General features: G+C 36.2%; 2 protein-coding genes across 2 annotated transcripts; both read right to left on the reverse strand.

Annotated features, from left to right (window-relative positions):
* Window positions 1-2,493: 2,493 nt before the first annotated feature.
* Window positions 2,494-3,441, reverse strand: LOC116900879 (olfactory receptor 5D16-like). The gene has a single exon (XM_032902556.1). It carries the CDS (start codon window positions 3,439-3,441, stop codon window positions 2,494-2,496), a length of 948 nt encoding a protein of 315 aa, XP_032758447.1.
* Window positions 3,442-7,975: 4,534 nt separating this feature from the next.
* LOC116900376 (olfactory receptor 5L1-like) lies at window positions 7,976-8,929 on the reverse strand. The gene has a single exon (XM_032902125.1). The coding sequence runs from the start codon at window positions 8,927-8,929 to the stop codon at window positions 7,976-7,978; it is 954 nt and encodes a 317-aa protein (XP_032758016.1).
* Between the last annotated feature and the right edge of the window lie 6,273 nt (window positions 8,930-15,202).

A 15,202-nucleotide genomic window follows, 5' to 3' on the forward strand; every position in this document is an offset into this window, starting at 1 on the left:
AAATTGTAAATAGACCTACCTAAAGATCCAGAGATACCCCTCTTGGGAATATACCCCAAAGATGCCTCACTATGTCACAGGGGCACATGTTCCACTATGCTCACAGCTGCCTTGTTTATGATATCCAGAATCTGGAAGCAATCCAGATGTCTCACTACAGAAAAATGGATACAGAAAATGTGGTTCATTTGCACAATGGAATAGTACTCAGCTACTATGGATGAGGACAACCTGAGTTTTGGGGGAAAATGGATGGAACAAGAAAATGTCATCCTGAGTGAGGTAACTCAGTCAGACCCAAAGGACATGCACAGTATGTTCTCACTAATAAATGGATCTTAACCCCCCCCGCCAAAAAAAAAAGTACAGAATACCCAAGATACAGTTCACAGAACTCAAAAAGGTCAACAAGCTGAAGGGACAAAGTGAGGACGCCTCAGTTCAACTTGGGACAGAGAAGAAAGCAACCACAAAAGGAGGGAACCACAGGCTAGGGAAAGAGGATGGGGATGTGGGGAGAGTAACATGATCTGGTATTGGATGGGAGAAAAGGATTAAAGCCCTGAGGACCAGCAGAAAGAATAGAAACAGGAGACCTTCAGAGGAAGGAGCTTGGGAGGACCCTCTAGAATGTACCAGAGACCTGGGAAGTGAGACTTTCAGGACTCAAGAGGTGGGGTCCCCTAGATGAAAGGCCCTATAGTGGGGAGAAGGAACACATTGAACCCACCTCCAGCAGAAAGACAGCGCATCTAGTGAGAAATGGGGTTGATATCCCATAGCCAAAGCTCTGACCGATAATTCTTCCTGTCTGAAAGAAATTCAGAGATGGAAACGGAGAAGAGCCTGAGGAAAAGAAGGTCCAGGGACAGGCTTCCGGTGGGATCCAGCTCAAGGTGAGGCCCCAAGATCTGACACCATTACTGAAGTTATGGGGCCTTCACAAAAAGGGACCTACCGTGACTACTTTCCAAAATATCCAACAAGCAGCTGGGTCAGGTGCAGATATGCAGCCAACCAATGAACAGAAGTTGCTGACCCCTCCGTTTGAATTAGGGAAAAGCTGGAAGAAGCTAAGGAGGAAGTCAACCCTGCAGGAGGATCAGCAGTCTCAATTAACCTGGACTCCTGAGATCTCTGAGATACTGGATCACTAAGCAGGTACCATACACCAGCTGAGATGAGGCCTCCAACACAAGTATAGCAGAGGACTCCTGGGTCTGGGTTCAGTCAAAGAAGATGCACCCACCCCTCAAGAGACTGGAGGCCCCAGCAAGTTTAGAAGTCTGGTGGGGTGGGGACATCCTTGTGGAGATAGATGGCTGGGGAAGGGGTAAAAGTGTGGAGGGCAGGGAGGGAGTATGGGATGTGGAAGTCTCAGGGGGTTGATCTGGAGGGAATAATATATGGAGTGTAAAAATAAATAAATAAATTAATTAATTTAAAAAATAGAAGTGAAATTTTAATACAATTTTATATACAACTAAGACATATTAGATCCAAGTGCTTCAAAATTACTACACTGAAATACTCAATGACAACTACAATCTCAAATAAGTAACAGTAAAATAGCATTAAATTGAATTGAACATATTGCTGACATTTGTCAATATTCTAAAAACCCATCTACTGTTTCTAAGCCTCTTACAAATCTGCATTGTCAACTACGCTGAGATCCTTTTCAGAAATAATTAAAATCGTCAGAACATTTAATTTTCATGCATATTTCTTGGAATACATTATAACAAGTCTCTTATTTATAAGACACAGAGAAATAGCTCCAAGTAATTATTGGATCATTGCTCTAATAAAATATAATTACTTCTTGAGCATTGTTGGTGCTCCTGAGTGAAATGTCACTCTTTCACAAGCCATGCCAAATAAATTGTCTCCCCTTTTGTTTGTATTTAAGTACTTGTCTTCTATTAAATTATAGGGAAAAATATGAAATTAGGAAGCAATTATTCCTATGTCTCCAAATGCATTTGGAAGTAATTCTCACCAGAGACATCATTATGTGATTTCACAATAACATTGGATTTGGAAGTCATTAAAAGCTGATACCATGTGTCCCTAACTACCACTGATTTCTCTACATCCACAGGGTGGAGATGAAAATCTTTTAGTGCTCCCATCTTATTTGTCCCAAAGACTAAATATTTGGCAGTGGAACTTGGAGCCACATGAATGTAATTTATATGACTTATGACATATAAACATATGAATTATACATTTTTATTTGTTCATACAATCATTCTGTGAAGTAAACTATACTACACATTAAAGACAAAGACTGAAGTTAAGGTCAACCATATTTGTACAGTATATTGAGGCCAAACATACTATCATATCTTTGTCCTAAAATGTGCTTATTTCATGTGAAAATTTTGTTTCTCTTTTGAAAAGTCAGGAGAAATGTTAAAATGAATTATTAATACACAGTTCATTCACTCAAAACCAAGCACATTTTTCAATAGCACAGTTAACTGTATCTTAAGGCTGAGAAAAATATCTTACTTTCATTATTTTACTGACTGTGTCTTTGACATCTTTATTTCTCAGACTGTAGATCAAGGGGTTTAGCATGGGGATCACCACTGTGTAAAACAAAGAAGCCACTTTGACGGTGTGCCTGGAGTTCTTGGAGTTGGGCACACAGTAGAGGAATAATATGGTTCCATGGAAGATGGTGATGGCCGTCATGTGGGAAGCACAGGTAGAGAAGACTTTGCGGTGCCCACTAGATGAATTCATTTTCAGGGCAGTGACAATAATGAACAAATATGATGTAAGAATGATGAGCAGTGTGCTTATCTCATTGAAAGTAGCAACAATAAAAAGCAGTAACTGGCTGAGTTTAGAATCAGAGCAAGAAAGGGCTATCAGGGAGGAGAGTTCACAGAAGAAGTGATTAATTGTGTTGAAACCCCGGAAATATAAATTCAAAGCAGAACAGGTTAGTGTCAATGAGCACACCACTCCCCATGCATATGATCCTAGCACTAGCAGTGCACAGAGTCTCTGTGACATGACAACTGTGTACAGCAGGGGGTTACAGACAGCCACAAAGCGGTCATAGGCCATCACAGCAAATAGAATTAGTTCAGTCACTACAAATGTGCAAAAGAGAAAGAACTGCATTATGCATCCTGAAAAGGAAATGGTCCTGTCTTCTATGACAAGGTTCACCAGCATCTTGGGAGCAATGATGGAGGAATAGCAGAAATCTGCAAAGGAAAGGTGGCTGAGGAAGAAGTACATGGGGGTGTGCAGTTTGGGGTTAATCTTAATGATCATTATCATCCCTAGATTCCCTAGCACACTGAAGCTGTAGATTGCCAGAAACAACAAGAAGAGAGGAACCTGCAGTTCTGGGTAATCTGAGAAGCCCAAGAGAGTGAATGTGACCTCAGAAGTTAGATTTATGTCTGTCAGAAACATGATTCCTTCTGATGAGATCTGAAAATTGATCTTGGAAATAAAATAGAGAAAAAAGATTCACACACAAAGCATGACTAACCAACTGTCAACAGGCCTAAAGATGAAACAAAATATATACTTTTGTGATATTGAGATATTGAAATATCAAAACAGATTTAACCAGAGATTCAGAAATTAAATTAGTATATTATGAGTAATTTCATAGTTCTGATCATTGTCTTAAATATGTTTAAATATGATTTTAAATCACTATTTTACAATACAATAATGAAAAACAGGTAAAACTCTGAACAAACATGGAGCAGTCAAATGTTACTGAAGTCTCATACTCTTTATCTTAAAAATTAGTCAAATATAATAATTTATTTTCATAGTACTGGAATTTCCAACGAAGCATAGAAGAATAGAAAGCATCACCTATGAAAATTTCCTTACACTAACATTTCTGCACGCTGAGATATTGCAAAATAATCTGTCATTTACTATCAAAGCAATATTAATATTATTAGAATTGACCAAGAATCTTATCTATTAAATTCAATTTTTATATTTGCATTTTATGTAAAATGAGTTATCTTTTCTGCTGCCTTTTCTGCTGATGATCAAAGTGAAGTTTAACAAAACTTCTTCAATAGGAAAAAAAAATCAAACCCCTAAAACTACTATGTTTTCACTTTCTGTCAAATGGTCATTAGCTTTACAGAATGAAAAATGATAAAATTCAGTTTTCACAATCTATTACCTTAACAGTTTTGGTTGTCTTTTTACAGCATTTCGTCTTGCTATGTTTAAAGTAAATCTTTAAGATATGATGGAAACTATGCAATTTATTTCGTCGAATGAGAAGATGGCTTCAAACATATTCTGAATAGCTACACTGAATAGAACACAAAGAGTGGAAGTCAGGAAATGCTCTTATCCAGAAGTAATAGTTCACAAACAGTGAGAATGGTGTCTTTATGAATTTCTTTCTTCTCCCTGTAAGTCATCACGAATATTCATTTAATCCCTATATTCATGTGAAGAGAATGAAAGCTTGTTAAGGTTTTTCTTCATTTTGTTTCCCCAGAATGTGTACTTTACTTATTGAGATTCAACAATTTAAGTGTCTATTTACACAGAAAACTAGTCCAAATTTTCACTTACAATAGGAGTATATATACTTTAGAAAACAGACACGATCTACCTTATTCCAAATACATGCTCACAACCAAAGAAGGTTCTTTCAACATGACTTTTACCAGAGTAGACCTTTTGGTTCTTGAATTTCCAGGTGCAAATGCCATTAGTGTTTCAAAAGTTCCCCTAAATTATGTTTTCTTATAAAAGAGTGTCACAAAGCTGGCGTGTTCTACATAGCTCACAGAGAAAATATTAACATTATTTTTTCAGACCTGTAGACAACCCTGTTGATGGTAAGTGCAGTCCTCTTTTGACTCTATAGGAAGAATTTATTTGAGAGAGTTGCTAACTCTATTATTATGCTTACTGCTTCTCCCCCTGGCATTATAGTCTAGAAATAATTCGTTGTGATAGTCTCTAGAGAATTCAGAATAAGCAATTAAAATTAAATACTATATATGGTGTAATTTCAATTTCATGGAAAACTTGAATGGAAGTTATAGCATCTTTGGAAGTATTTCCTGTGAGTTTTAGCTTTGTTAATGTCATCTGCTACTCCATTCATTCATTCATTCATTCATTCATTTTCTTCCTTATTTATTTATTAAATTTATTTATTTGTTCACTTTACAACCAAATATCACCCTTTCCTTTCCTCCCAGTATTCCTTTAATTAAGTCTCCCCAATTCCACTTAGAAAAGGAAATCCCCCTCTGGGGGACAACCCTCATGCCCCCATTCCTCATCCAACCCCCATGCACTTCTAACCTCAACTCCTGCACATCCAGTTGCTACAGGACTTGGTACATCATCTTCCACTGATTCCAGGCAAGGCTGTCCGTTTTGGGATCCACTGGTTCAGGACAGCCCCATCTCCAGTTTTTGGGCATCCTGCATGCAGAACAGGAAGTAATCTGCTACATACGTGCAGAGAGCCTCGTTCCATCCTCTGCTCACTCTTTGGTTGGTGATTCAGTCTCTGGGAGTTCCCAAGGGTCCAGGTTACTCTGAGACTCTATTTTCAATTCTCATTTCCTCAACACCTTTTGGCTTACTGCTCTCGAAATACCCCTTGGTAGACTTTGAGTACTTTGCTCCTTTTCATCATATATATTTTGTTGGTCCTTTCTGAAACTCTTGGACATCTGGATAATAGCTGTCTGTTTTGGCCTTTATGAATAATGATGTTGGGAATATTTATGAACAAACTTGAAGAACCACTTTTCAATTTTCTGAGGGAAATATCTAAAAGTGGGATTGTAGGGTCCTGTGTATAATTTTCTAAGAATCCAGAAAACTCTTCCAACGTGGCTCCAGTGTTTTATAGTTCCATATTAAATAAAAACTGTAATTTGTCCACCTCCTCACCAACCAACCATTCTTGTCTGGCTTTGTACTTTTTTAATTGCAGTCATTGTAATGAGAGTGAAGAGTTTTCCTACTATGGTTTTAACTTGCATTTCCCTCAGTGACTGATGATGCTAAGCATCCCTTGTAATCACTAAATATTTTCTTATAACATCTCATTCTTCCTTCCACTTGTAAATGAATTATTAGTTTTCTTTAGTGAATTCGAGGAGTGCTTTAACATAATCTGAGTATAAACTCTATATAAGATGCATGGCTTACAAATCTATCCTTCTCAGCTAGTGTATCTTCTTCTTTTTAGGTACATTATTCTTTTAAAGTTTGTGTTTTATTCTTTTAAAGTTTGTGAATTGAAAGAATTGAAGCCAATTTCTTTGGTTTCAAAATATTACATTAGTATTTTAAAATGGCACCTCAGGTCATGCAGGTACTCTTCTGGATTTGCTTTCCAGTAAAGTACTTGGAACATGTAGATAAGCAAACAAAGATAGTAAAACTGTAGAGGGGATTTCAAATGTCATTTTCTGAGGAGACTGACCCCAACTCAAGATCCCACTCCTAATCAATTGACAATAGATATCTAAAAGATTAAAATGGAGTCATTAACACCTATAAGAGTCTTCATCATATAGTTTCAGCTCATGTTTGGCAAGCAGTAAGATACATGCCTCTCAATGAGGTATTGAGAAACCATCAAAGGCAGTTGATTGGATGCACCTGGATGACTGAGGCCCAGGGTTCTTTCTGTCTTGCACAGGGGCAGGAAGGCCAAGCTAATTCTGAGAATGAGTAGTGATGTCTACTTCACCAGTGAAAGAGGTGTAAGGCATGGGAAGTGGGGTTGGCGGTAATTTTTTTTTTTGGTCCCTGAGATCTGATGGCCTTTTCTTCCCTCACCTCACCACCCACCCTCGGTCGTGGGCTATTCCGAACCACACATCCCACTACAGATAGCTCAGCATCCTGCATGGCCTTGTGTGGCGCCCTTGCTTGAGTGAGGCGATGGCGCGTTCCTTTTCAGCAGCCTGAGACCAGCTCCCCGAAGCGTCACTAGCTGCCGCTGTCTTTGTCCGCACATAGGTGGGCACTCTATCCTGCCTGAGGCCCCTGCCCGCACTAAAGGATCCCATGCCCAAACTGTTTTTCTAACATTAGATAACAGAATAAATGTTTTAGTTTAACAAATAAAGACAAGGTGGAAACTGATATTTATCATCTTGTATCGTAGAAGTGAAACATAAATCAAGATACACGAGGAACCCGATCTAGGTAGCAGTAAAGAGGGACAACAGTATTTTATTAAAGTCAAATGCATATGCAAAAAACTAACAGAGTCTGGAGATCCACTTAGAGGTGAGGTGCATGCTAGGTCTCACTAGAGTAAAGAAAGATTATCAAGTCAGTGATAAGTCATAAATGCAGACACTATTAAGGCAAGCCAATGATAGACAAGCCCAATACAGAGAAATACAAAGAGAAAATAATACAAAGGATTATATATAAGATGGATTGAAAACTCCTTGAAAATAGCACACAATTAATATTTCCTGGATTCTTGTGAATAAATGTTATTCTTGCATTCATTTGTAACATGAAATTCTAACTCAATATAGTGATTCCAATACCAAATAGTAAAGAAAATGCCAAAAACCCTTAATTTATATATTATATAGACTAGCTAGATTATAAGCTATAGATACTTATGTATAAACTGCTTGATGAAATGTTGTTAGCAGGAAATCAGTTTTTAAGTGCATCATGTATTCCATCAATTATGCTATAATAAAGGTCTACAATCATAAATAATGCAAGTGCTACATCATAAGTCACAACAGCTTAAAATACTACAAAATGAAGAAAAACATATGTACAACCTTTGAAATTCTTCAACTATACTTTTGCACATAGAGAACACACATGGATATGTGAATATTAAGTCTCAGTAATAAGTTTCCTTTTAAAATAGCCATCAATTTAATGCTCTATATTCAATGCTCACCTATTTGCCTATATATGGGTCTTCAATATAAATCCCTAAGTTTTGCTAAAAATAAAAACTTAGTAAAGAAAATTTTTTAGACCCTAACACTTTTCTAAGAGCCTCTTTCACATCCTTATTCCTCAGACTGTAGATCAGGGGATTCAGCATGGGAATGACCACAGTGTAGAAGACTGTAGTCACTTTATCAACATCTAGAGTATTACCAGAGTTGGGCTGACAATAAATAAAAAGGATCGTTCCATGGAAGACCATGATGACTGTGAGATGGGAAGCACAGGTGGAAAAGGCCTTCCGTCTCCCCTCTGCAGAGCGCATCTTCAGGATAGTGATAAGGATAAACAAGTAGGAGGTGAAGATGATCACAATAGTGAGAATCTCATTGAAATTGACAATGGTGAACAGGAAAAACTCACTTGTAGTAACATCAGAGCAAGCGAGACTTAAGAGAGGAGGCAGATCACAAAAGAAGTGATTAATCACATTTGACTTAAATGATGGGATCTCAAGAGCTAAGCATAGGTGAATCAGAGAACATACTGATGCATAAAAGTAGCAACAGGACACCAATACTAGACGGAGCTTTGGGGACATGACAACCATGTACAGTAGTGGATTACAAATGGCCACAAAGCGGTCATAGGCCATAACAGCCAATAGGAAGACTTCAGTGATAGCAAAAGTACAAAATAAATAAAATTGAATCATGCATTCCCGGTAAGAAATAACTTTATCCTTGTTGATAATATCAGTGAACATCTTTGGCACAATGATGGAAGCATAGCAGAAATCCACAAATGACAGGTGGCTGAGGAAAAAGTACATAGGAGTGTGAAGACGAGAGCTGACTTGAATCAGCACAGTCATCCCCAGGTTCGCTATGACTGTCACTCCATAAATGAGAAGAAACACTAGAAAGAGAAAGATTGCCAGCTCTGGGACATCAGAAAAGCCAAGAAGAACGAACTCTGCCAGAGAGGTACAGTTTACCTCATCCATGTCTGCTAATTGGCAGTTTAGCCATACTACTTCTGTGAAGAGAAGGGGGGAGAAAAGGAGAGACTTTTAGAAAAGTCTGTAGAAAAGTATTGAATTAATGTAAAGAACATATGTTTGTAGTACCAGAAAAACATAATTATAAAAATTTCAAAATATTAGCTAGTTCATATTTGTACAAAAAACAATTATCAGCAACCCCATCTCACACTTGTTAATATAAGCCACAACTAAATTAAGTGTATCTCTGAGGAAGTGGCTTAATTTTGTTTAAAATACACTCAGTGCTGTAATTTGATAATTAATTTAAGCAGTAGTATGAGATTTAATCTAATCAGTGAAAACTTTATTAAAGATATGGCCTGGCAGTTTGTGATCTATTTCATGTATGTCATATGCATAGTTGTACTACTTTCACTCAATCTAATAATACAAAACTTGGAGCAATTTACCTCCAATTACTTGTTGTAGCACTATAAAAATTGTATCTGAAGTTAATGCCTTGCAAAGGTGCTGAAATTTTGATAATATTAAAATTTAAAAGTAATATTCAGAAAATCCAATGATAAATCGATAACACTTTTCATTCTTAGTTGAAACTACTTGTTTCATTACAATCAAGCTCTAAAGTGAGTCAGATATAATGACTACATTTTTGAGAAAATGAGTGGGAAAATGTATTTAAGATCTTATTACAGTTACCAATAAAAATTAAAACCAAAATTACTGGAAATTAGGGAATATAAGCTCAGTGTTTCACCAAATCCGATCATATTTAAAATAATTGAAACCCATTTATAAAATGACACTAGAATATTTCTTAGGCTATTAATATAGAAAGCAGTTAAAGGAAGCATCCTTAAATTATGGCTCATCATTACATATAATTGGGAAAATTAGAACATTCTTTTTAAATTACATCTTAGATATGAATGATTCTAAAATCTTAGAGCATGCAAAAACATAAATCTAGTTTTACATAATAACATATATAAAATATATGTTAGATATTTGATGTTTTATACTTGCAAAATTAATCATATATTATTTATATATGATATATTATAATTTCTTAAGTTAAGAAAGAATAAATGAAAACTCCTCCAGATTTGTTTAAGTACTTTGTTGGACAAGGTGGCTGATTTAAAATGCCATGACAGTGTAAACACAATCTCATAGTAGATTTATTTTATACTCTAACTTTCTTAAATGAAATGCATGAGGAAAATGCGTATTTTTATTACTTCAAATAAAACTGAAGAAAATAGGAACAAAAATCAAAAGAGTGTAGCATTTTTCCATCTTGAACTAAGATATAGAGTCTCGACTTCATCTTCTTTTTGATAAAGAAGAAAGAAAGAGTGGAGATAGAGAAACAGAGACAGAGACAATGAAAGAGACAGAGACAGAGACTGGCAGACAAGAAGTTGGAAGGAAAGAAAGGAAGAGGAAAGGAAAGATAGAAAGAAAGAAAGACACCGAAAAACATGCTAAATAAATATGTAAAAGTCCACAAAGCATCAACTCTACACCTTGAACAATTGGCAAATGAATAAAGGTAGGGAATAATTCAACAATTGGTTATATGATGGTAAACGGTGAGCTCTGAAAACATACATATTTGACACTACATTGCATGAACAGGTTATATTTAGGAATGTAAATGTATAAACATGGATATATGCTTGTAATAACAGTGAGACATAGGTTTTTGGAAGGACAGCTAGCTGAGGTATATGAGAGGCTTTAAATGAAGAAAAGGAAAGGAGTAAATGTTGTAATTAAATTAAAAATCCCCAAATGAAAGCAAAATAATTAAAAAAGACTTTCATTAAATCTTTTTCTAAGTCAAACACTGAATGAGGAAAGAAAAGAAAGGACAATGTAAAGAAAATGTTAGAAAAAATTTCTTAACATACACAAATCTTGGAAGTCAAATTTGCATTGTTCTACAAGGATAACATTGAAATTACTCTGTGATAAATTTAAAGAAAATTGAATGCAGCATGCTTATCTCTGTTCAAAAGCAAGAACTGGATGCATGACTACTGTATTAACTATTCAATCCTCTGAATTGGTTAGGTATGGCAAAAGGAAGATCATACTCTGTCATGAAGTTGGTACAAAAGAGGAGAGAGAAAACAAGATTATCACACACATGTAAACAGACATATAAACATGCACACACACAAACACAGAGGAGAAAAAAAGAAAGAGGCAAAGAAACAGATGGAAAGAGAGACAGAAAAGAATGTTACAATATTAAGTTTTCGTGCTCATATTGTTTGATACTAGTTTTTTCATTTATCATCAGTTGTCATTCCTGAAAAGACTAAAACTTTTCATATCAAAGCAAAGTTTAACATTTCATATGCAATCTTCATTAGAAGAGAAAAATATAAATGTATTTTAAAAATCACTTTACTTGATAAAATATGGCCATTTTCAATTTTCAGCAATTAGAGACTTATGTCCATGAACAAACCTGATACATGTTCTCCCCAGAACTGGAGATTTTAAACCTTTCTCATAAGTGGAGTGTTTATGACTGGAAATTAACCTCTAGGGAAAAGGATCCCTTATGTAATGCAACGACTAATTTCTATGCCATAACAAAGTAAATAAAACTGAAGTAGAGATGTATGTCCTGGTAGACTAAAAAATATTCTCTGTGGAAGATCAGCATAGTAGGGCGCTTTTGCACAGATTGGTAATAAAGTTAAATAATGTAAAATGTATGTGAAAAATACAGCATTTATACCCGAAAGTCTGCCCTCATAAAGATTAAATAATATCTTTTACAAGAATATTTCTAAATAAATTATTAAAAGAATGATGAGCTATTCTTACGTACAAGTCTATTAAACCTTCAGATAATCCCTTTATTTCTAAGTTAAAGTTTCCTTAAAATTTTCTGGAAATCCCATCAAAAAAGTCTAAACATTCTTTTCTTTTACATATTTTATTTCATTTTTGAATAATTCATTTTTTATTTTTATTTTTACCCCAAATGCCCCTCAAACAATCCCCCCATTCATGGACTCACGCCTTCATCTTCCCTTCTCTTTGCCTCTGAGAGGGTGGGGCCACTCTGAGTATCCAACTACCTTGGTTGATCAAGTCCCTGAAGAATTAAGTCCATCCTCTTCCCCTGAGTCCAGACAATGCTGTTATGGAGACCAAACTGCATGTCTGTTAAACATGTGCCAGGTGCCTTGGTCCAGCCTGTGTATGCTCTTTGGTTGGTAGCTCAGTCTTTGAGAGCTCCCAGGGGTACAACTTAGTTGACTCAGTTGATCTTCCTGTTGCATTGCTATCTATTCAGAATGTTCAAACCTTTCCCTCCTCTGTCATAGGACTCCCTGACCATTGCCATTTGTTTGGTTTTCATTATCTGCCTCCATTTTAGTCAGTTGCTGGACAGATTCTTACAGAGAGCAGCCCTGCTATACTCCTATCTGAAAGTATAACAGTGTCATTAATAATGTCAGGGATTGGTGTTTGCCCATGGGATGGGTCTCAGTTTGGACTAGTTATTGGTTGGTCATTCCTTTACTCTTTGATCCACCTTTGTCCCTGCATTTCTTTTAGACAGAACAAATTTTTTCAGTGGGTTTCTATCCTTATTCCTCCAGTGGGCATCATTCCTCACTACAGGAGGTAGCTTCTTCAGGTTCCATCTCCTCACTGTTATGCATTTTGTCCAAGGTTACCCACTATGACTTCTTGGAGCCTCCTTCATTCATGGTATCTCAAGATTCTAGAGACTCTCACATATAAAATCCTGCCACATGCAGATTTCCATTCGTTCTTCTGATACTCTGATGTTCTCTCTTCCTCCACTTATGATCTTGCACCCAATCCACCTCTATCTTCCCTGTCCTATCCAGTTTTCTTCCTCCCACTGCCTCCTAAGACTATTTTGTTTCCCCTTTTACTGAGATTCCTGCATGCTCACTTGGGCCTTCCTTCTTGTTTAATTTCGTGAGTTATGTGGGATGTAACATGGGTGTTATATATTTTAAGGTTAATATCCTCTTATCAATGAGTATATAACATGCATGTTCTTTGGGTTTGGGTTACTCACTCTGGACGATATTTTCTAGTTCCATCTCTTTGCCTACAAATTCATGATGTCTTTGTTTTTAATAGTTGAATAGTATCCTATTGTGTACACGAACCATCTCTATTGTTTCCAGTTTCTGGCTATTAGGAATAAACCTGCTGTGAACATAGTAGAGCTCTTGCACTTAGGGTATGGTAGATTATCTTTTGAGTATATGTCCAAGAGTTATATGGCTGGATACTCAGGTAAAACTACTTCCAATTTTATGGGAAAGCAACAGTTTCATTTCCAGACAATTTCCTGAATAGAACATCAATAACTGATGCTCTAAGATCAATAATTGATAAATGAAACTTCATGAAATTGAAGTACTTCTGTAAGGCAAAGGACACTGTCCATAGGACAAATCAGCAGCCCACAGTTGGGAAAGTATCATCTCTTAACCTACATCCTACTGAAAGCTAATAAGCAAAGTATATAAAGATATTAAGTAGTGAGACTCCTACAAACCAAATTACCCAAATTAAAAGTGGGGTACAGAGATTTTTGTTATTCCAAAAATGAGCTTGCAAACTGCTTTTTCTTAAATCTATGAAGAGTTGAGTTGGAGTTTTTATGGGGATTGCATTAAATCTATAGAGTGCTTTTGACAAAATAGCCATTTTACTTAGAAAGAGCAATTCACAAATTCATTTAGAATAACAAAAAAACCCAGGATATGCAAAACTATCCTCCATAATAAAAGAACTTTGGGGGAAACAACATTCCTGACCTCAAGCAGTATAACTGAGCAATAGTGATAAAAACTGTATGGTTTGGAACAGACACAGGCAGGTAGATCAGTAGAATAGAACTGAAGACCCAGAAATGAATCCACACACCTATGGTCACTTGGTTTTTGAAAAAGGAGCTAAAACCATACAGCGGAAAAAAGACAGCATTTTCAACAAATGGTGCTGGTTCAACTGCAGGTCAGCCTGTAGAAGAATGCAAATCAATCCATTCTTATCACCCTGTACAAAGGACCTCCACATCAAATCAGATACATTCAAACTAATAGAAGAAAAAGTAGGGAAGATTCTTGAACACATGGGCACTGGGGAAATTTCCTGAATAAAACACCAAGGACTTATACTCTAAGATCAAGAATCAACAAATGGGAACTCATAAGACTGCAAAGCTTCTGAAGGCAAAGAAAGGACACTGTCATTAGAACAAGATGGCAACCAACAGATTGGCAATAGATCTTTACCAATCCTACATCCAAAAGAGGGCTAATATCCAAAATATATAGAAAACTCAAGAAGTTAGACTGCAGAGAATCAAATACCCCTATTAAAAATGTGGTAGAGAGCTAAACAAAGAATTCTCAGGTAAAGAATATCGAATGACTGAGAAGTACCTAAAGAAATGCTCAACATCCTTAGTCATCAAGGAAATGCAAATCGAAACAACCCTGAGATTCCACCTCACACCAGTCATAATGACAAAATTCAGGTGACAACAGATGCTGGGAAGGATGAGGAGAAAGAAGAACACTCCTCCAATGTTGGTGGAAGTACAAACTGGTGAAACCACTCTGGAAATCAGCCTGGAGGGCCAGGATACCAGGAAATGTAAATAAAATTCCAATTAAATGTAAATGTAAATAAAGAATTCCAATAAAAAAATAGGGTACAAATCTAAAGAGAGAATTATCAAAGAGTATTCTCAAAAGGCTAAAAAACACTGAACGAAATATTCAACATTGTTAGTTATCAGTGAGAAGTGCAAATCAATGTAATGAGATTCAACCTTACAACAATCATAATGGAGAGGATAAAAAACTCAAGTAGACAGCACATGCTGCCAGGGATGTAGGAAAAGGGGGATATTCTTCCATACATGGTAGAATTGTAATCTTATTGAAGTCCTTAATATTATAACAGTGTAAAAATATGTCTAATTTTCTGTACAACCCAAAAGACCTAGCAATTTATCTTATAAACTGTAATAAGATTCCATTAGTATTCTGACTCTTAGTATAATCAAATCTAGGTTGCCATAGGGAGGATGGGTGCTCATGGATTGGAAGAATTAACATAGTAAAAATGGTCATCATACCAAAAGCAAATTACAGATTCAACTTAGTCCTCATCAAAATCTCAACACAATTCTTCAAAGACAAGGACAGAACAAATTCAAATCCATCTGGAAAAAAAGGGGGAAAA

Source organism: Rattus rattus, chromosome 5 (genome assembly GCF_011064425.1).
Source record: "Rattus rattus isolate New Zealand chromosome 5, Rrattus_CSIRO_v1, whole genome shotgun sequence".
Classification (NCBI taxonomy): Eukaryota; Metazoa; Chordata; class Mammalia; order Rodentia; family Muridae; genus Rattus; species Rattus rattus.